The sequence below is a fragment of the Chinchilla lanigera genome, unplaced genomic scaffold (assembly GCF_000276665.1).
Source record: "Chinchilla lanigera isolate Chin_1 unplaced genomic scaffold, ChiLan1.0 scaffold00054, whole genome shotgun sequence".
NCBI lineage: Eukaryota > Metazoa > Chordata > Mammalia > Rodentia > Chinchillidae > Chinchilla > Chinchilla lanigera.
Window position 1 is genome coordinate 11,503,167 of NW_004955455.1, and position 21,722 is coordinate 11,524,888.

Genomic DNA, 21,722 nt, shown 5'->3' on the forward strand with positions numbered 1-21,722 from the left:
CGGGTAGACCGACATCCTGGTGGACCTGATGTGAAATTCATGTCAAACAACTTTTAAATGGTTTGCTAGGACTATTTCTGTATTGAAAGTTTCTAATTATGCTTTTTTAAAAAATACTAAAAATAAAGGTTCAAGCTGCCAAATTTTCTTCCAGGGTCTGTTTGCTCCTCCCTCCAGCTGTACTCTAGGTGGGGCTGGCTTTTTCCCACCTGTTGCATCCAGCTCTTATTTTTGCCCTAAGTCTTGGCACAGGTGCCCCTTAGGGCCCTGGGACACCTTCAGAGGCCGTTTTCTTCTTGTGTGGTTGGCCCAGGTCATGTCTCCCCTCTGGACGGATGCACTGGCCGGGAGCACTGTGGGATGGGGAGATGCCAGGGGAGGCTCCATGTTATTCTCTGCACACTGGAAGGACGCAGTGGAAGCTTTTGCCTGGAGCGATTTCTTCCTAGTTGAAAAGTTTCTGCCAAGCTCCAGGCCTTGCTTTCAGCCTGTGAAGCTAGGATGGCAGGAGCCTGCAACTGATGGGCGGGGCACAGAGCAGGAGGGGCCTCCCAGGTGCAGGCCTCATTGTCACCTCACCACCAGCTGCCGGTGCTGCTCTGACAGGCCTGCTGTGTTTGGAAGCAGCAACCCCCACATACCCAATGACAGAGGCAGGGAGCTCTGTAGAAATTAATTTTATTCTTATTCAGACTATTTTCAAAAGAAGCAGTGGTGTGCTGTTTTCTAAAAATATGCCTTTATAGATTTATATATGTATATTATAAAATCCATACATGTATTTACATGATTGCTACATACAAAATTACAGCACTGTGATATGTACATATCTATAGGTACATTCTTTCCGCTCATCCCTGCTGTGCTTATCCCCCATGAGGGAGGCTGAATCAGTGGTAAGCAGCTACGGGCTTGGCTGGGCCCGCGGAGCCTCTGAGTCGGGGCCTCAGCAGAGATGTGGGGTGGCTGCTGTGGAAGCAGCAGAAGCAGCAGGCTGCAGGCCTTGTCCCTCTGCAGGCCTGGTGGGCAGTATCCAGAGGCTCCCAGTAGCTTTCCCCCATCCACCATGTGGTGCCAGCGCTGCCTTTGTGGTGGCACTCTGCGGCCATTATGTGGCCTGGACCTGCTAGGCTGGACCAAGAAATTGTATCTGAAGGGGGAGGGGGCTGTGGGAGGAAAATGAGCCCCCTCCCAGGCCTGGCCCCATGAAGGGAAAGGGCCGGATGGCTAAAGCCTGTAGAAGACCAGCAAGAACCCTGGGCCAGGCCTTGTAAGGGTTAAGGGATGCTCTTTGGGAGGCTGGAGAGGAGAGTGGTGGCAGCCAGGAGACTGGACCCTCCTTCCTCCCTGGGGCTCAGGATGCTCTCAGCAGAGCTTGGAGACACTGTAGCTCTCAGGCCCCACAGCCGCAGGCTGGGCCTCCTGCCCACTGAGGGTCCAGCAGAAGTGCATGCACTGGGTGAGGGGCGGTACCTCCCCTTAACTCTGAGCCAGTGGCTGGGCAGGAATGGAGGCTTAGGCCTGGGCCTGCTGTCTTGCAGGACGAGGTCCCTGGGGCTCAGGCCTCCTGAGGCATGCAGTCGAAGGCCTCCATTTCTTCTGTCCTGTTTTCTAAAACAGGAGGCAGCAGTGCCTGAGGGGTGGGCTGTGATCAGCAACCAAGGGGCTACTCTGGGAGGTGGCCTGAGGCCTGCTCAATAACAGGATCCTGGGGAAACCTAGGCTGAGGCTTGTCTGGGCAATGGGGACAGGGTTCCCACCTATCCCTCTGTTGAGACCAATTTTCAGAGGTCAAGATAGGCGTCTACCTCTTGGTCTCCACCTGACCAAAAGGAGCAAGTGCTCCCAGACTCACGGCCCGAGTGTGGTGGGCAGTGCGGTGCCCAGCTCAGGCCACGGGGGAGGCCCTCGCTCACACTGCCTTTGCAGCCGCCTCCAGTGTCCACTCGTCCCCTGGGCCCGGCTCCTCCCAACCTAAATTTTCCTGAAGAATGAGAAGAGCCGTTTGCCTTCCGTGGTGCTGGGCTCGGCCCCCCGTCCCATGCTGTGCACCCTGGAGAAGGCAGCAGCAGGCAGGCTCCGTTCCTTCAGGTGCGTGTCCATCAGCTGCCGGTCAATGACCCTGTGCATGTCATCCTGCAGAGGAGAGTGGGCAGGGCTGAGCAGCGGCTCTCACCTGGCCTGGGGTGGGCAGGGAGGTGGTAGATGTCAGAAGGATGAGAGATGGGGATGAGCAATGAGATGAGAGAATGGCTGGGGCTGCCTGACCAAGAAAGCAGTGCGGGTGCAACACCAGGATGCACACAGGAGCTGTGGGGCACCCAGGTCTCCTCAGGGCTTCGGCTGGCTTCTCTCTGCCGGAATCCTCCTTCCTGGCCCGTCTCCCTCACCACCCCTCAGATGGGTCTGTCCCGAAGGGTCCAGGTAACAGTGCAGCCCCACACCAGCGCTCGGCCTTGCCTGTCTTTCCCGCCTTCTGGTCACGTCTGGGTGCCGGTGGTCTGGTTTGCCACCTCCACTCCAGCAGGCCCAAGATGACCTCAGCTTGCCAACTCTCCAGCATAGTGGACTGGCCTCAGGACTGGCTTCTGCCCTTTTCTGCTCCTTCAAATTATTTCCAGCCTGAGTTGCTAATGCCCAGGCAGCCCCGTGAGGCAGTAAACAGGCCGCCTGGGCTCTGCTGTCACCACCCACTGTCAGGCTCTGGCTGTGGCAGAGGCCGTGGGCATCTTCAGAAGCTCTCTTGCACCGACGCACACCCGTGTCTATTAGCTTCACTGGGGGAGGACCTTAACCCTGTTTGTTGGGTGCCTAGAAAAGGTACCCCTGGCCTGTCTTTCAGAACAGCACCTCTTACTTCACAGGGGGGCTTCTGAACAGTAGGGTCCACTCTCTTTCCATTCTAGTGGGCTGATTCTGGGTTCTGATTCTGATTCTGTGGAAGATTCCATTTGACAAAGGAACTCTCCATGAAGAAAGTTTAAAAACTACTGGCTCAGCAGGCCCGTGTAATCACAGTGGCGGCAGTGGCAAGCGCAACAAGCAGAGACTCTGGGACGCGCTGGTAAAGTGCCCGAGCTTCTTGCCAAACCCTGGAGGGAGTCTGCAGTGGGTGTCTGCGTGTGGCACAGGTGGGATGGGCGCACTCCAGTGGGCGACTCCTGCAGCTGGGGCAGACGAACCCTGGGGCTCAGAGCGGCCACTCACAGATGAGGGCAGGAACGTGGGATGGCTGCGTCCCTCTTCCTAACCAGCTTGTCTGCCACCGCCTCTGTCTCACGTAGGCTCCCACTCAAGGGCGTCACTCAAATGCCTTTGCAGGTTTCAGGCTAAAATCAAAGGACCTTCTTGTCTTGTCACCAGGTGGTCCAGGTGGTGAGTTCTGGCTTTACCTGCCCCTGCTCATGACCTGCATCTCTGCCTTCCTCTTCTCCTGTCCCACCCTCCATCACGCTCAGCTTCCTTCCCAGCACCTCTCCTCTTCCCCACCCCCTCTCCACCTGCCCCTGGGTCTGACTTGGATACATGGCCCCAACTCCAAGGTGCCAGTATAAAATCCCGGGCACAGTGCCCTGTTTTTAGGACGTGCTCAATGAAATCTATGCTGTTAAGTACAACAGGAGAATGTTAAAGGGTCCTTCAGGAAACATATCTTTCAAACTTGCCAACATGTTTTTCTGGCACTGTATTATAAACTGTACTTTTATATTTTAAGCAACTAATTAGTCAAGGTAATCTCATGAGATGTATACTTTAGAATTCACACACACACACACACACACACACACATATGCTGCTCCTAACTAATCCTATGCCTGCTATTATTTCTGTGGGCAAAACGTTTATGCTAAGGTAGCACTAAGAAACCAGGGTGAGCCTGTCAGAGCCGGGTCAGCCTGTCAGTACTCGGCCACATGCTGCCGAGCTTGTGGGAAATGGTGGTGACAGGAAGAGGAAGGCCAGGACTAGATGACAGGTCACACTGCACAGAGATGATGCCAGGCTCTGGCACACAGAACACGGTGGGCCACAAGGGGAGGTGGCAGGGCAGGACGGTATGGCAGAGTGGAGAGGATGGGTGGTATGCAGGGCTCAATCTCACCTCAAAGGCAGGAGGGGTGTACAACTAAAGCTGTTGATACAGGAACTGAGAAAGGCCACTAGATCAGAAACCAAAGGAGCCAGATAGTAAAAAGCCCTGAGGAAGCAAACTGCAGCCAGGAGAGAAGAGAGAGAACAGCGGTGGTAAGCACGGCATGGCCAGCTGGCTGCAGGGCAGGAGCCAAGGAACCGGTGAGCAGGGCTCTGGTGGCCAGGGCTCCGGGCGCCAGCCCCACGGGGCCCTGACGGGAACGGTCATTGCTGACCTGCTCTCCACGGTGGGGCTCACCCCAGGGAGCTGCAGGTGGCTTCTCACCTGCCTGCTGGGATTTCTGAGGGAGAGACGTCAATGGCTACACCCACATTCTGGCACCCTGTGTCCTCAAACTCATCAACAAAAAGCCAGTCACAGCCCCCACCTCGCAGGGAGCTACCCTGGGCCCCGAGAAGGACACTGACTCTTTTTCCCCAGGGCCTGCCCCGGCACAGTGCTCAGTGGAAAAAGGAAGCCGCAGGCCTCAGTGGAAAAGGGAAGGGCACAGCGCTCTGGGGTTGCTGCGCTACCTTCGGTCACCTGGGGGCTTCCGCCCTCCACGTTAACAGGCGCTTTTGTAGTTAAATCACGCTCAGATGACCCGTTGAAGGAGGCCCTCATTCCAAGTCTGGGGACTGTCATTCTCAAGAGCACTTAAAGTGCTTTTCCCCAGGGACATGGGGTCTGGATTTCTCCAGGCGGAGACGGCAGTTTCCGTTCACTCATTACATGGGACCCTCTAGTAGCAAGCTCTCCTTACACTCTTCTGGGTTCAGACTCCTGGAGTCTTTTCTGGGTCTCAGGGTTCTTGTTTACCTGCCAAGCCTCAAGCTGCTGTGAGAGGTTCAGTTTTTGCTGAATGGCATCCAGCAGCTGGCTGTTCAGAGACATCATGTCCATCTTGCACTTGGCGAGTTCCAGCTCCACAGCGTTCTTCCTGAAAACAGACAAGCCACAGTGAGCGCAGACACCCTGTGCCAGAGGCCACCCTGTGCCAGGGGAACCTCGAGCCCACGGGGAAACACACAGGCTCTTACCCCAAACTCACAACACACAGCAACTGAAAACCATGGTGCTTGTACCAGGTTAGCTGCAGCACGCTTTCACACACATCCCCTGAACCGCGGTTCACTACCGCCCTGCCCTGCACGGACTGTCACCTCCACCTCCATGATGGAGAAACGGAGGTTCACAGCAGTTAGAAGAGGACCACAAATGAGGCCTGGAACCCAGAGGGGATCAAGGGCCCCATGCAGCACAAAGAAGCTACACATCCTTCCCACACAAGGGCAGTGCCAACTAGAGGGTAGGACTTGTGCTCCTGGGATGTAGAAGGACTGCTTTCGACTAGCTACTCCTTCCTTATGGGAACTGTGCCAAAGATACACATATGTTCAAAAACTCAGCGCTTGAGAGTTTGGGAGGCTGAGGCAGGAGGACTGCTGCAAGTTCAAGGCCAGTCTGGGCTCTATAGTGAATTTAAAGCCAGGCTTAAAAAAAAGGAAAAAGCCATACAATGGTGATCTTCACAACTTTGCTATTCCTAGTACCCAACAAGTGAGGAATTAGTAAAAATATGATGGAATACAGGCCCAGTAAGAACCACGATGTAGGTATTTACTGACAGTTCAGTATTGCTTGGTAGAGAAAAGAACCAGAAAACAAGATAGAGCTGGGTGTGGTGGTCCATGCCTGTAATCCCAGCACTCAGGGAGGCTGAGGAGGAGGATCGCTGCAAGTTTGAGGCCAATCTGAGCTATATAGTGAGTTCAAAACCAGTGTGAATTACATGGTGATACTTTCTCTCTCTCTCTCTCTCTCTCTCTCTCTCTCTCACACAACACCCCAACCAAACAAAACCAAAAGCAAGATACAGTTTTGTAAAATAAAAACTGCCTCAGGTGTACAGTGGTGCTTCTCTATAATTCCTGCTATTTGGGAGGCTGAGGTGCAAGGTAGAAGCCAGCCTGAGCCATTTAAGGAGACCCTGTCTCCAAATGAAAAAGGAAGCTGGGTGTGATGGCGCACGCCTGTAATCCCAACACTCGGGAGGCTGAGGAAGCCAAGCAGGAGGGAGGCTGGGGAGGCTGAAACAGGAGGATTGTTGTGAGTTCAAGGCCAGCCTGGGCTACAAAGTGAGCTCAAGGCCAGCGTGAACTGAATAGCGAGACCCTGTCTCAAAAACACAAAAAAGCCCACAACAAACAAACAAGAACAAAAATAAAAACAAACAAAAAAAAAAAATGAAGAAGGATGTAGCTCAGGGGCAAAACAACCCTGGATTCAATCCTCAGTACTGTAAACAAATCAAAAAAACCTTCTTCTATTTGGACACACAAAAATCACTGATGACTAACTCCCCTCACATACTTTTTGTGTTTTGTGATTTCGTATTTTGCATATCTCACATATTAATTTGTTCACCTTCCTCAACGTTTCTTTTGGGGGTGGACAGGGTCTCACTGGGTAGTTCAGGCTGTCGTTGAACTTCTATGTAACCCAGGCTGACCTCAAACTCAATGATCCTCCTGCCTCAGCCTCCTCCTCTGTTCTGGGATTACAGGCGTGCTACACCTTAACATTTGTAAATCGTAGCTGTTAAATACGGAATGAAATTAATCTGGGAGGGGGTTGGGAATAAAAAGCTGGAGTGACGAATTGGTGGCACTGGTTACCCAGTTGCCCAAATGTGCATCATTTAGCTCTTTGCACGTCAGCCATTCCCTTGAGTACTCCAAGCGGGAAAGGTAAGACAGTGTCCTGGTGACACACAGCAATACCCCTGTGCACAGAGCAAGGACAGATGAAGGACAGCACTGCAGAGGCCGCCTGCTCAGACCTCAGAACACTGCAATAACTGAAGTGTAGGTGGGAGGTATAGCAGGAGGGTCCCCTCATAAAGTGCTTAGGCCATTGCTTGTGACCAGCATTTCCTTTCTGGATTCCAGTCCACTGAGCAATTAGTCGCTTATACCAACACCTCACCGACTGCCTTTGCTAGAAGCAGCTGAGACAGCTGAGTACAGCGTCAGCCACGCCCACTGCGGCTAGGACCCAAGTGCCTGTCCAATGGGCGCAGGGCTCAGAAGCCACAGCTGCCTCGGTCACACCCGCGCCACCGGCTGGCGGCGAACAGCGGAAATCCTCGTGGCAGCGGTTGCCATGGACGCCGCCCCAGAGTCCCAGAATGTCAGAACAAACCCCAGTACTCCCACTGCAGCTGCGGCCTCCGGAGCTTCCCGGCGTCTGCCGGCAGGTGGTGCCAGGAGCAGCCCGGAGCTCTGGCAATGTGCTGACTAACGCTGCCGGAGGGAGGGGGTCCAGCAGGGACCCCTCCCTCTTTCCTGCTCACCACTTCCGACTGTGCCCACCAAGGACTCTCAGTGCTCCCCTACCCAGGGGCCCTGTGATCTAAACCTTCCCCATCCAGCTAGCCCTACTTCACAGGATCCAAGAGAACAGGGCCCTCCTTCCAGAGTTCTGTGGAGGCTTCCTTGCAGGGAGGAAAATGTGCAATCTGAGCAGGCTTCTGGATATTAACTGGCCTCCTGAGCCAGCAGGCAAGGGGATGCATTACCCAGATCCGTGCGGATTTGGTAGCCTCCCTCTTCTAGGTGGCAGAGGGGGCTTCCTTTTTTTTTTTGGTACTAGGAATTGAACCCAGGGCCTTCCCTAGAGTCCTGGGATTACAGGCCTATGCCACCAGGTCTGGGTTAGTTTCCACTTTTCTTAAGGAAGGCAGTCTGGACAATTTACCTTTCTCTTGTGTACCCTGACACTTGACTGTATCTTTCATCTTTCATACTGATGACAGAATACGGACACCCTCCCCTTACTGAACCGGGGATTGAAACCAGAGCCTTCACACTGAGCCACACCCCCATCCCTTTATTTTTAATTTTGAGCCAGGGTTTTGCTTAGTTACTCAGTTGCCCACGCTGGGCTTGAATTTGAGATCCTTTTGCCTCATTCTCCCAAAGTGCTGGGATTACAGGCTTGCGTCATCATGCCCAGTTTGGTCAGACCTTACTGTTCAGCTTTTCTGCTAAGACAAGTCTGTACTTCATTTCCAAGGTGTTTCCACAACTAGCACCTTACTTTTACTGCTTTATTCCCTAATTTTATCATGCAATTCACCCTTTGCTATTCATAAAGCATACCCTTCTTCTACTACACTGTTATTCAAGTATTCATTAACTAAATGTGCCGGGCATCCAAGGGGAAGACATGCACAGGTAGGAATGTGAGCTTCACCAAGGATACTGTACTGAAAATGAACAAAAATTGACAAGACAGCCTGCTATGAGGCTTTGAGCAGATAGAAATGGGGACCCAAAGGTAAACTGAGAAATGGAGATGATGACAATGATTGAAGAGAACCCTGCTGGTCATGGTGGAGCACGCATCTTTAATCCTAGGTGTGCGAAAGAGAAAAAATAGACTAGAAGAAATGGGAAAGGAAGTTCATAGGATGAGCAAGAAGGCTGGAGTGTAAAGAATTTTAGTGTCAGAAGTTGAAATGTGTGTCACATCGTTTTTTATTTTTATTTATTTATTTTTGGTACCGGGAATCGAACTCAGGACCTCACGCTTGCCAGGCAGGCACTGTGCATCTGTGCTATATCCCTGGCCCCATCATGGCATTTTATTTAGTAATTGTTTCCTGGGATCCCCACCCGCCCCCTGCACCCCTCATACTGAGAATTGAACTCATGATCTTGCGCTTGCCAGGCAGGCGCTGTGCTGCTGAGCTAAATCCCCAGCCCCTGTTTCCTGGGATTATTTCATTATCCCACCAATTAAAAAAAAAAAAAACGACATAGCTATATTACATATACATCTCTATGTGCAGCACAGGAAAATGGTCTGCCAAAAATGCACACCCAACTTTCAGCACTGTCCACCTGGGAGGGGAATGGGGAGTGACGGTGGGCAGCACAGAAATCAACCTTTACTTTTACACTCTTCTGTATGATTTAATTTCTAAAATTAGGCATACACTCAATTTTACTTGGAAAAAAAAATAAGCCAGGCTCACTCACTTTGCGATGGCCTCATCTCGGTCCCTAATGGCCTTCTGAAGCTGCTCCTTTGGCTCTTTGTCTTCAGATGTCACTCGAAGTCGATCCCTCTCCTCTTTTAGTGCAGTCATCTCCACACTCAGCAGTGTCACCTAACGGGAGACCAAAGAACACAGATGGAGAGACCACTGATGTGGGCCTGGGTGACTTCCCCTCCAAGAGGTAAAAAGGAACCCAAGAATCTCAAGTGCTTGTGGGAGTGGAGAGGTAGGACCCCACTGCTGTTCTGCTCTGCGGGAGGGCCCTCCTCTCCTGGGGAAGGACGCCATGTGCTCGGCTCCAGCTCTGGGGCAAGGGATCTGAGGGAGCTTCGGCCCTTGACCTGTGGCCACAGGCTGGATGCCCTTTGTACTCAGCACATCATGCCACCTCTTTTGTGGCAAGGCACACCCAGGTAGACATGGAAGGGGACTATTAACGCCTCAGGGCTCTGCAGCAATTCTGGGGCGCAGGGTTTCATGTTTTTTTCTCAGCCATCTTCTACATGGAACACTACTAACAGCCCGACTCTAGATGACTCCGAAGCCAGGGACCTGGCTTGCATCTCCAACAGCACGTAGTGCAGCCCAGTTCCCTTTCATTCTCGTTTGGCTCCCCAAGTCAAAACCACATGGAACTTATACACCTCAGTGATGTTACTACCTCTCATGACAAACCTGGCATCTTTTCTTGGTCCACGCCTCAGTAAGTGGTGGTACCACAGCCTCCTTGGTTCTCATGCTGATCTGGGAGTCACAGTTTGGCCGTGAGGTGCACCTCTAGGGTTCCATTACTGACCACAGCTCAACCCCTCCCCTACAGTGTAGTAACTGTGTACACCATGACCACCGGCGTGGTGGGAAGTATGTTGCATCTATCTGTGCATCCCAGAGCCTGACTGTGTATGGTGCTTAATCTCAAAACTGATTTCACCAGTTTTGGGTTACTTATCATCCAGAACCTAGTCTTATTTGGGGGGCATTCCTGGTTGTATGAGTATTGGTGGGAGATAGGGCGTGGGCTCCTACTAAGGAAGCCAAAGCGGGGCAGGCATTCCCTTTCCTTCGTAGGCTAGGTATGGTATGTGACCTAGACTTGGCAATCACACCCATCCCCTGCCCTAGGATTGCAGCTCTTGAGAGAGTATGGCAAAGCCACAGGCCAGTGGGGCCTACTCACCAGGCAGCATGCTGCTTTTGCTGTTTCTTTCTCATGGCACCTTCCTGTTTGGGAGCTGAGTTTTCTTTTCTTTTTCTTTTTTTGGTACCGGGAATTGAACTCATGACCTCAGGCTTGCCAGGCAAGCACTTATGCCGCTGAGCTATATCCCCCCAGGAGCCAAGTTTTCCTACCTTCCTTCCTGTTTATTCTGTATGCTACCACATTTAATTCTAATCCATTCACTTTCTGCTTAAGTTTTGCGGACCAAATTTCTATTGTTTGCAACCAGAAATGCTGCCTGGGTAGAGCTTTCAGTAAATATCAAGACCCAAGTCTAATCAATCTTCAGATAGAATGAAAGTGAGCAGAGCCCCTGGGCCTAAGGTTGAAGATTCAGCTCTCCAGACTGAGAGCACAGCTGCCAGCCAGGGGAGCAGCTACTTTGGAGGAGCTCAGAGGACACTCAACAACAAAGACACATAGAAGGATAATTCATTGTCACGATGGGCATGGATTTTGTATTCTTAGGAGTTTGGTAAGGAATGGGCCAGGCGTGGTGGCGCATGCCTGCAATTCCAGCACTCGGGAGGTTGAGGCAGGAGGATCGTTGTGAGTTCGAGACCAGCCTGGGCTACAAAGTGAGCTCACGGCTGTCCTGAACTGCACAGCGAGACCTTGTCTCAAAAAGACACACACACAAAAAGGAATGGCAGGGTCTGGTACTCTGCACTGAGGACAGTTCAAAGCTGCAGCTGTCCTGTGAGGCCGGGTTGACTGAGCAAGCCTTGGGGAAGCACAGGCTGACACCTGTACAGGCCATGGCATGTACATCCATCCAGCCCTGAGGCAGATGAGGTAGCAGGTGAGGCTCCCGACCACACCCATCGTCAGCAGTTCTGCACCAGAACTCCAGACAGAAAGCACTAGCAGACAGAGCCACCTGCTCAGGCCAAGTGAGACCTGACCTGGCCTCTGGCAAGCCAGTGTCTCTTCTAGCTGAGTAAGGGACAGAAAAAATACACATATTGGACAGGAAAGTCCAACATTTAACATGATCCAGCTAGAACTGAAGAAATTAAAACTTGAGTGAGCCACAGCCCACCAACCACTTGCCTTAGAGAAATGGACAAAGGACTTTATCTTCTTTGAGCCATATATACTTCCAAAAAATCCCTGCCATGAAGTTGTTAGAGGGTCAAATGAGATAAGTAACAACATGTCCCTCTCACGGTCTCGTGCAGTGCCAGGCACACAGTGGGTACACAGCAGACGCCTCACCGGCCCTGCATGGAGAACGCTATGCCCGCTGGGCTGGCTGCCGTTTCCAAACCCAACCCGCACCCTGCCTGCTGCCCTGGCGTGTCAGGGTGACTTCCACAAGGCAGTTCCGGTGGCTGCAGTGGTGGAGAGGCTTTCTGTCTGAGCACTCTGGATGAGATGACTCTTGGGGACACAGGTACATCCCCTGCACTGGGCTGAAGATGGGCTTGCTCACCTGGCTGTGGAGTTGCTGCAGCTCTTCTAGGCTTTGCCTCAGTTTACCCCTCTCTCCCTCCATGAGCTCCCTCAGGGCTCTTGAGTCCTCACTGGTCTGCCTTATCTGTTCTTCTAAGGAGTCATCCTCAATTCTCCGGGAGCTCTGACAGCAAAAAGAAGAGCCAGACAGAGATGGGAGGGGAGGGGCAGGGAGGAGTAAGAGACAGCGCCGGCGGGGTTGGAAGGCAATGGGGGAGGGGAAGGGAGTGGTGGGGGCGGGAGAAGGACAAAAGGAGGCACAGAAAAAAGGGATGGAGGGAGAAAAGGAAAAGGAAATGAAACAAAGGGAGGAAGAAAGGGTAGGGGCGAAAGTCTCAAGCTCAATTTCAACCTGCAAACCATAGCCTGAAGTTCATTTTGTGGTTGTTCCAGCCTTCGGGCACGTGGACGGAACACGGCCATGGGGTAGCTCCCTTCTCCCACAGTGACCCACCCTCTGCACTACAGCAGGTTCACCAAACCGAGGCAGCACAGTCAGAAACTGCCGTACTTCAGCTCATTTCATCCAACACGGGGAGAAAGAGACAACTACTCTGGAGTACAATGAAACCTAGAAAGAAATTACTGCCTGAGAGCTGGGTGTGTGAAAGGAAAGCGTCAGGGAGAAATCATGAAGCCGGAAGAAATTCCATTCTGCCCACAGGAACATCCTTCTCTCCCGCAAGAAGCCACAGCTGCAATGCCAAGATCCCTTCACCTTGGTCTCCTCTCCACTTCCTGTGACCAATTCTGTTCTTTAGGCAGAAACTTGAGGTCTTTTAGGTTTGCCTATTCGTAGCTTATCCCTCCACTAGGAACAAAAGGCTACAGAATAGCCATCTGCAGTGTTTGGCCAGATACCTATTTCTCTACTCAGTTTCCAAGGAAAGTCCTTGAACGTGAGGCCACCAGTGTCCATTTACAATCATAGAGAGAAAAGGACTGTGCTTGCTCCTTGGTGTCTGCAGGAAGGTGACCTTGGAGCCTGTATTGCTGGCACTCAGACCCTCTGCCTCATCATCAGTGTTTAGTGTTCTCCCATCTACTGAGGGCTCAGAAGGGCTTCTGGCAGACACATGCTAAGGTTCCAGTTCTGAGGTGAACCTCCCCCACTCCACTAGGTTGCAACTTCCTATTTGCCAGGTCCCGTGCATCAGGCCCCCCTCGAAGTGGCCTCTTACCGTGGGCTCCATGCCATCCACAATGCTCTGTATCAGTCTCTTGAGCTCATTGAGGGCAGTGCGCAAGCTACCAGCTGGGACATCCTTGGCGGATGAGGTTTCTGAAGATTCGTCCATGGAGGAGTCTGTGGACACCGCTGAGTCAGCACTGTCACTCCCTCGAAGGTGTGCGCAGAGATAGCGCACCTGGCAGTAGGCTTCCCAGAGCTGCAGTCTCAACTGTGTTACAAAGAATTATTCTTGATTATGGATTTTATGGAAAGCCTGGCCATCTTTGTCTAGGATATGAACCCAAAATAGACCCAAGACACCAGTTGTAGGAGAAAAGATTTTTGTTTTTTAAGATCATCTGTCCTGAGAAGTAATACTGATTATTTTGGGCCCAGTACCTCTATCTAGGTTCTCAATTCTTGTTTTCTCTGCTCTCCAGCTCTTTTTTTTTTTTTTTTTTTTGGAATGTTAAAGATTTATTGAAAGAGAGGATGCACGCAAGAGGGGAACGTGGGTGCTCAAAGGAATGAGGCACACACAGCTGGAAGCTGGGGAATGGGAACTAAGAACAGCTCCTGAGAGATGGGGGCGGGTCCCAAGAGGGCTGTCCTCCAGCCCCTTTTATTTGCTATGGAGAGTACTTCTTTATTACAGAATGTTTCTTTCATTGGAGTGAGGAAATTATTAGAGGAATGAAGTATGAAAAGCATAAAACAAAGCCAATGAGATGGTGAGAATGGATCATGAATGTTCCAAACTCTGGCAAAGCACATGGAATGAGGCTGCTAGTCAATGAACAGGTCCTCAGAGGCACAGGGCATGAGTGAGAAGGACGAGGCCCTCTGTGACTCTGTCTTCTGGCTGCCCTGTTTAGGTCTCAATGGGCAAGGAGAGGAGGACACGGACAGGTAGGGACAGCTTTGATCAGAGTCTGCCTTGTATCTCTCCAGTAGCTGGCTGAGGGGCTCAGGCAGGTACAGAGCCACTAGGCGGCAGTGGAGTGCTGGGGAGGGAAATGGGCCCTGGGTACCGCGAGGCCACTTCCCCTGCCAGGTGACAGGGACGGCAGCACCTGCTCTCTCTCTTGCTCCAGCTCCTCGGCCTCCATGCTCTGCTCTATCTCTGACAGGAGGGATGTGCTGGTGGCAGCAGAGCTCTGCAGACTCCTTTCCTCAGTGAGTTCTTCCACCTTTCCCTGCAGCTGCCGGTAGGAGAGCCGCACCTCCTGGAGCTCCAGCTGGCTCTGGTGCAGCTTTCAGGGAGAGACAACAAATGCAAGTGAGGTTCATCCAAGCCAAACCAGCCAGTGGTGCCCAGAGCCTGAGCTTACTTCTACACCTGCATTCACAGAAAAGCAGAGGGAAAGAACAAGTCAGACTGTATCAGGAGATACAGTCAGCAAAACTCAGATCTGGGAAGTTCAAGACAGGCAACTCCATGTTTTCAGTGAATAAATTTCAAGAAAAAAAGATAAAAGTAGAGACTAGAGATCAAAAATATTTTAAAAATCCATGATATAAGACAACTGAAAGCTTGAACACTCACTGAGCTTTTGATGATGTTAAGGACATACCGTTAATTTTTGAGGTATGATATTCTGGTTATATTAATTTTTTTCTTCTAGAGGAACTTAAAAATTTTATTACATTATAGCATAATACTTTTCACTGTTGTGTTTATGGTTTAATTCAGTGAAAAAAGTACTATCAAAGGACAAAATTCTAACAACTTAGTTTAAAGGCCTTCATTGGTTTTATTAGAATCAGGCAACATTTCATTCCATGAAACAGAGTAAGTATTCCCTAAAGATACTTAATTTACAGACAAACATTAAAATTCTGAGACATACTTTTAATTCTGAGACAGAAGAGAAGAGGACATGGATGTTCCCAAGATAAGGCAGGTCTATGTGAAATCCTCCATAACGAGAAATTAGCACCCCCTTTCCCAAATAAGATACCATTATGGCTAAGATAAATACAAATTCTAATGATGATAATACCAAATATTGATGATACAGGACAATCTCTGCTCATGTGAGTGGAAAACTGAAAACATTTTGGAAAAGTGCGTGGCCATTTCTAGTAGTTAACTCTACTCTGAAGCGCACACTTCCCTTGCCCCTCAAGTGAAATGAAAATGAAAGACACACATAGGATTTTATAGCTACAAATGGGAAAGAATCAAAATACTAACAAAATGATTCATAATAACAAAAATCACACAGCACATCCATATGCTGGGATACTATGCAGCAAGAAAAAGAATATGGTGTTATTATATCACATGTTACTACTTATAGCTGAATTTTATGTATACCATGTTGAGCAAAAGCTTGCCTCAAAAAATAAAGGGCTAGGCTAGTGGTGGTGAACCTATGGCATGCATGCCTCAGCAGGCTATTTGTATCACTGAAAGCTCTAAAAGGTTTGCCATCACTGGCCAAGGCATATGGTTCAGTGACAGAACACCTCTGGATTCAATCCCCAGTACCGAGTGTGTGCAGAGGTTTTTCGTCTGTTTGTTTGTTTTTAATAAAATAGCATTTCTGGAGTAATATTTATTGCATTAAAAAGAGGGGATATTGCACTGGTGTTTTCCAGACTCTTGCCAAGTTCATTCACGGTTCCTGCAGAGATACAGAGACTGTGGGGTGGCTGGCAGCAACTCAGAGCTCTAATTCTCATGGAGAGAGCAGGCTGCCCTGCAAAGGCTTTGGCTAATCCTATAGGTGCCTTGGGAGCTTCACCTTCACTGTCAGTGCCAGGAGCGTGCAAGGAAACAGCTGACAACAGTACCAAAGGCCCAAATGAGCTGTGCTTCAGAAGGGCTTGGAGCCTGGCTGCTCAGAGAACAAAACGGCACTGGCAGGCCTGCTCTGAGTGCCTCCCATGGGTCAGCAACACCTGCAGTCCGGTGGGAGCTCCTCCAGCCCCAGTTTTGAGCAAAATCGGAAAAAAAATCAGGATTACGGGGTAAGGCCACCTTCCTAGGAAGCATTTGGCACAATTACAAGTGGCATATTAAACTGACAAAATGCTTTACAATTATTTTCTAGAGAAATCCACATATATCTCAGCAGGAGAAATTCCTCACTGGTAAGTACAAGTTCTTATGTACTAGACAAAATTAGTTCAATTATTCATGCACACTCAAAGGTGCTTAATTAATTATAACAGCAAGAGAACAAAGATCAAGAGGGGCTCACTTTCTGGTCATTGCCTGATTCACCACCTGGACAGACGTGCAGAAAAGCCAATACAGGGAAGAGTTCATTCACCATATAAACTAAGAAATATCATCCTTTGTATAGCAAAGATGACACTAGGTATGCGGGACAACACTTGACTATTTGTATGGAACATGGAGTTTAAACTTGTAATATTCAACTGAGCAAAAGTGGGAAAACTTTCCTTGTCTGCCAGTTGAGAGGCTGACAATGTGTGATGTTCTGTGATTTGCTTAGTGGTGCACCATTAGTGTTGGGGCAGACCAGACTCCAAGTCACCAGCTTCCTGGATTGCCTACTAGTGAGTGAGTGTGTGTTCTACTAAGGAAATCTGACTACTCGCCATGAAAGACGCTTGGCTGGGTGTGGTGCATGCCTGTAATCCTAGCTACTTGGAAGGCTGAGGCAAGACTGTTTCAAAATAAAAATAAAAAGGGCCGGGGATGTAGCTCAGCAGTACAGCATTTGCCTAGTGTGTTCAATGCTCTGGGTTTAAATCCCAGTTCTGCAAAAAAAAAAAAGAAAAAAAAGATGCCCAGCTGGGTATGAAACAGGGCAGCAAAGTGGCCCAGAGAGGGATAATATCACTTTCCTTTACTGATCATTAAAAATTTAGTAAAATGCTTGATAGAAACTATATGGTCGATAAGTAATTTTTAATCTCTATTATGAGGCCTCAAAAAAGGTCAAACATTTGATCAGCAGTTTAAAAATTTGCTTTGACAGCAGGTCACAGCGACACAGATTAAAGGAGGGCTCCCCCAGTGGCAGCAGGCTTGTTGCTTTATGTGCTCCACCTACCCACAACCCCTTGCTGGAGAGTTTAAAATTATGGGACTAAATACATTCCAAGGAGCTAGGGGTATAGCTCAGTGGTAGAACATGTGCCCACTATGCTTGAGGCCCTGATTCCATCCCCAGGAGGTGACAGGACGGGAGGGGAGGGAGGGAAGTACACACACATACATGCACACATTATATACATTCCAAGGCCCCTGGCTCAGTACTTTACAAATCTGGTTTAGGACTTTTCTCCATGCTACCTGAGAAAGCTGGAATTTTTACTTCTATGTCAGTACAGGCCACTTCAGCAATAGACAGGGCAGGGCTTCCTGGAAGACACTGGCTAACTATTGGCAACTTATGGAGAGTTTTGTGTGAACAAAAGCAACTATCACAGTTAAGAAAGAGGAGAATTCAGCCCATAAGTACAGGTCTTCCAAACGGTGGGAACCACCAGACGGCTACAGGCGCTAAGCTGAGTGACACCCTCACACTGCCGTAGTCCTTGTGTAATGTATGACCTGGGATTTTCACAGATATAAACACACAGCCCACTGTCCAAGTTAGTATTCTGTGATCTACACTGGTCCTGGCTATTTCCCATCATCTACAGGTACTCAATTATGGACCTGAAACACAGACTTTTCATTTGTGAATTCATGCTAGACTCAGTTTCTTTTTGGCAGGAACATTTTTCTATACTTCTTTCCCCTTTCCTCTCCATGTCTATCTCAGTAACCCTCAGGAGAGTGCTTTATGTGATAATAAGTGGTGTTAAATGCTGACTTCTAGGGACAAGTGAGCAGAAAGTCGGTCAGGTAGGACAGTTCTAGTCTCAATTCTACCAAGAAACTAGTACCTGACCTTGGATAAATGATTCATTTTGCCTAAGCTTCACCTTTATGAAGTATGTGAGAGCACTCTGTCCCCCTGTAGAGAGGCATACAATGTTTACTGCTACTATCATCAGCCTGGAGAAACGAGAAAACTCCATTTTGAAAACTGCTTGAGGCTTTAGTCAATACCAGTATCCCCTCCCTCCCTTCCCCTCCCCTCTCTTCTTTTCCTGTTCCTTTCCTCTCCCTCTCCCTCATTTTTTTTCCCCCCAGTATTGGAGACTGAACTCAGGACCTTTGCAGTGAGCTACATCTCCAGGCCTTTTTCAAAAACTTTTGAGACTGGATGTCCCTAAGTTGCTCAGGCTGGGGTTGAACTAGTAATCCTATTGCTTCAGCCTTTCAGAGTTCTGGGATTATAGTCATGTACCACAATGTAAACTCTTCATGCATGCTAGGCAAGTGCTGCACCACTAAGCTACACCCAAGCCCCATTTTCTACTCAACATTTGGTTTTTTTTTTTGTTGTTTTTTCTCCAGTACCGGGAACTGAACTCACGACCTTGCGCTTGCCAGGCAGGCGCTTTTTGCCACTGAGCTAAATCCCCAGCCCCTCTATTCAACATTTGTTGAGGCCCTACATTTCCAGCCAGAGGATGACAAAACACAGAAGGAGAAAAGCCGCTATCTTTCCCCAAGAGGGGCACATCCCTCAGTTGGCAATTTAGCCGATGGTGTCAGTGGCAAGTGGTATTAGCCTAAGACACTGTTTCTTTACCTCACAGCCCAAGGCTTCCCTATGAGCTTAGTGGTGCCCTCTGTAGCCTAGTCTTGAGGTAGGGACGCTCCTGGCACCTGAGTGTTACCTAGCCAATGACCTCCGCATAAATAACGCTGTGGCAGTCTAGTACACTTCCTGCCATGCCCAAAAGGGAATCAGTGCACCCTTAGCCTCTAGTCCCAAGTTTTCCCAGCAAAGCACCTTAGTAGCAGATGCTACACCCTATTTCTGGGGAGGCTGAGAGTGATTATCTCGTTGTCTGGGCTTGTTTCTTGTCGAGTATAAGCTTAGAAATTCAGCTGAGGCCTGGTGGCAGTTCCCAAAAAAGGATATATATGACTATGAAGCAGTTTCCTTTAGGGAGGCAAAAAGACTAATTAGGCTCAAAAAGGGCTCAGACTGTGTCTTTTCTGGCAAGCGGCAAAGGCAGGATATGTCTTGCTGTGTTTGGTAGGGAGTTTCTATTCTATGCCAGCCAACTAAACCCTTCCACCTAAGAAAGCAGCAGCAGAGAGTGCTGTGAGCTGAGGACAGAGAGCCCCAGGCTCCCTCGGAAATCTAGCAGAATTTACAAATGCCAGGAGGCCAGAATGACACTCCCAGCGTTCTAGCCATGTTAACAGCTCAGAAAAAACTGTGTGAAACTTTTCAGGGACCAGTGCATCAGAACACATGGGAGGGACTTGCAAGGAACGATATGTTTCGCTGGCTCTAGTTAAGTCAGTGTGTGCCTGGGAGAATCCTAACAGGTCCATAGTGAGACCATCACACCACCCACTCCTGACCAACCTCACCAGCTGGCTTCCCCTTTCTGGCTAAGTGCTCCTACTGTCTGGCCCTAGTCCTACAGTCCAGTACCTGTAGGTCTTTGTCATGGCCTTGCCTCTCTAGGATCAGCACTCGGTCCTGCAGCTCTTCCACAGTCCCTTGTAGCAGGTCATTTTCTTCTAAGGTAGCGCTGAGACGATGCTCCAGCTCCCGTTTCCGATCCGACAGCATCTTGATCTGAAAGGCCACAGGGGTGGTATGGAGTTACACCTGGGCTGATGTGCAAGAAGAAGGCTAGGCCCCAAAAGGGAGGCACATGTCTCTGGGTGTTGTGCCCAGGGACTTGGGGGCTCCCATCTCAGAAAAAAGAGCTGTGCAATCCTGGGTTGAAGAGAAAGCCCCTCCCCTCTAGGAAGCTGTCTGGGAAGGGGTGGGAGTCAGCTATGGGGAAGCTGGAATGTGGGCTGCCAGGCAGAGGAAGGGATGGTTAGTGCTCTGGAAATTCCAGAGATAAGACAGAGAAGGCCCCACCTTGCCTGGCCTCAGCTTTACCCCAGCCCCAACGTTGGTGGGGGCTGGAACCCAGCCTGCTGCTACTCTTCCCTCTCCGGGTGTGAGTATGAGAAAGTGCCCATGCATTCCTCTGGCGCCTCCATGTTTTTGCACTTTCAGGCTCTCTTCTGTCCTCTCCCCATAGCTGGTCCTTCTGGTGCCAGAGGCCACAGCTCAGACCCAGGGACCCAATTTAACGGAGGAACTAGCAAGGTACACAAGGCAAAGCAGTACCTGCATTAACTTGTGCCCTGGGAAGGAGTGGCACAGGGACCACGTGAATAACTGACTTTACTCAGAGCAACTTTTCCTGAGAAAGTAGCTTGTGAACAGAAGCAAATTCTCGCCTTTAGTGAAAGAGGCTGTTCTGCACAATGAGCTACTTAGTCACTCTCAAGATATATGCACTTCCTTGTTGGAAGGTCTGCCGCTCTCTTCATTGTCAGATAATGGAGATGCCTCGTCTCAGGCTTTCAGGTTTGTGGGGAGAAACTCTGAGCCAGGGCTCCCAAAGCCAATGATGTTTCACCTGGAGCACTACACTGCTCAGGGACTCCAGAAAGCCTTCCCAAATGGCACTGGATTTGAGGGCGAACTTCTGGGGCCCTGCAGGTCCCCTAGCTCCTTCTATTTATCAGCTGCTTGCTGGGCTGATTATTTGCCCCACTGCATGGTTGGCCAAGATGTTCTCCAGGCTCCCTAGCTCAGCCTGGAGAACGATGCCTAAGGTTCTTAGCTGGGTAAGTTCTGGGGACCAACTTCAGAGCTTTTCCAGGGGAGACTTTGAAATGAATGTCTGACCTGTTCTAGGTCCTCTGAGAGCCACCTCTCTCTGCTTCTTGATTGTTCCCACTCTCTGCACTACAGCTCCACTCACAGGGCACAGATCTTCCTTGGCTACCGATCAATCAGATAGTATGCTGTCCTGGGGAAATGAGGCATGTGGCCTTTGGCCAGAGAGATTAGATGTCTGGACAAACAAAGGAATCCTGTCTCTCAAGTGTGTACCTGGGTAACAGACCAAAAGCAGCAAGCTCCTTTTGTGAATGGGCCCACTATTCCCTATGCTGAAACAGAGTTAACCAGGTGAAGGGAATTCTCACTCTAGTTCATTTTCATTTAAATACCCTCTGACTTTTAAATTCCCTTTCCCATGGATCTTCTTTGTTTCCCAAGTTTCATTCAATGAAGTAATGAGGTAACATGATTCTGATATACAAACAACCTTTAAAAAACGTAGAAGTTCAGAGTTACATGAAGTAACTTAGTTCAAAGGAGCAATTTCAGAGCTTGGCCTTTGAAAGTAGTACTGTTACAGGGTGAAGTGAGGAATTGGTATTAGGCTGTCAACTCTCTTACTCTACCTTCTATACTCTGTAACTTGTGACCAAATCTGGCAATTAACATTCCTGGGAATGACTTGTTCATGAGGGTCTAGAAAAAATGAACAGGCATGGGAAAGAGGAAGTCAGGCAACTTGACGGAGTCAGAGCCTGGGAGAGGCAGCTGAACAACAAGTCATGCACACAGATGGGCACAGACAGGGCATGCTGAACCTACCGGAACAAATCTACTTACTTCAAGAACCTGCTGCTCAATATCAGTAGGAATTCCAAGGGAAAAGAGGGTGGAAGGAAGTGCGGAGGGAGAAGAAAAGAAAAGATATTGACAGACTTTAGGAAAAACATGCCCAGTGACTTATAAAGCAGGAAAACAGCTGTGGGGCTTCT

At 49.7% G+C, this 21,722-nt stretch overlaps 1 protein-coding gene across 1 annotated transcript in view; it reads right to left on the reverse strand.

Moving 5' to 3' along the window:
- Window positions 1-661: 661 nt before the first annotated feature.
- Ccdc64 (coiled-coil domain containing 64) overlaps window positions 662-21,722 on the reverse strand; it is a gene marked incomplete at its 5' end in the record, with an annotated part of 102,756 nt that continues 81,695 nt past the window's right edge. The window contains 6 exon segments of the mRNA XM_005396589.2: window positions 662-2,136; window positions 4,952-5,072; window positions 9,178-9,308; window positions 13,053-13,271; window positions 14,116-14,295; window positions 19,531-19,677. Of these exon segments, the coding sequence (XP_005396646.2) occupies window positions 1,975-2,136; window positions 4,952-5,072; window positions 9,178-9,308; window positions 13,053-13,271; window positions 14,116-14,295; window positions 19,531-19,677 (960 nt within the window).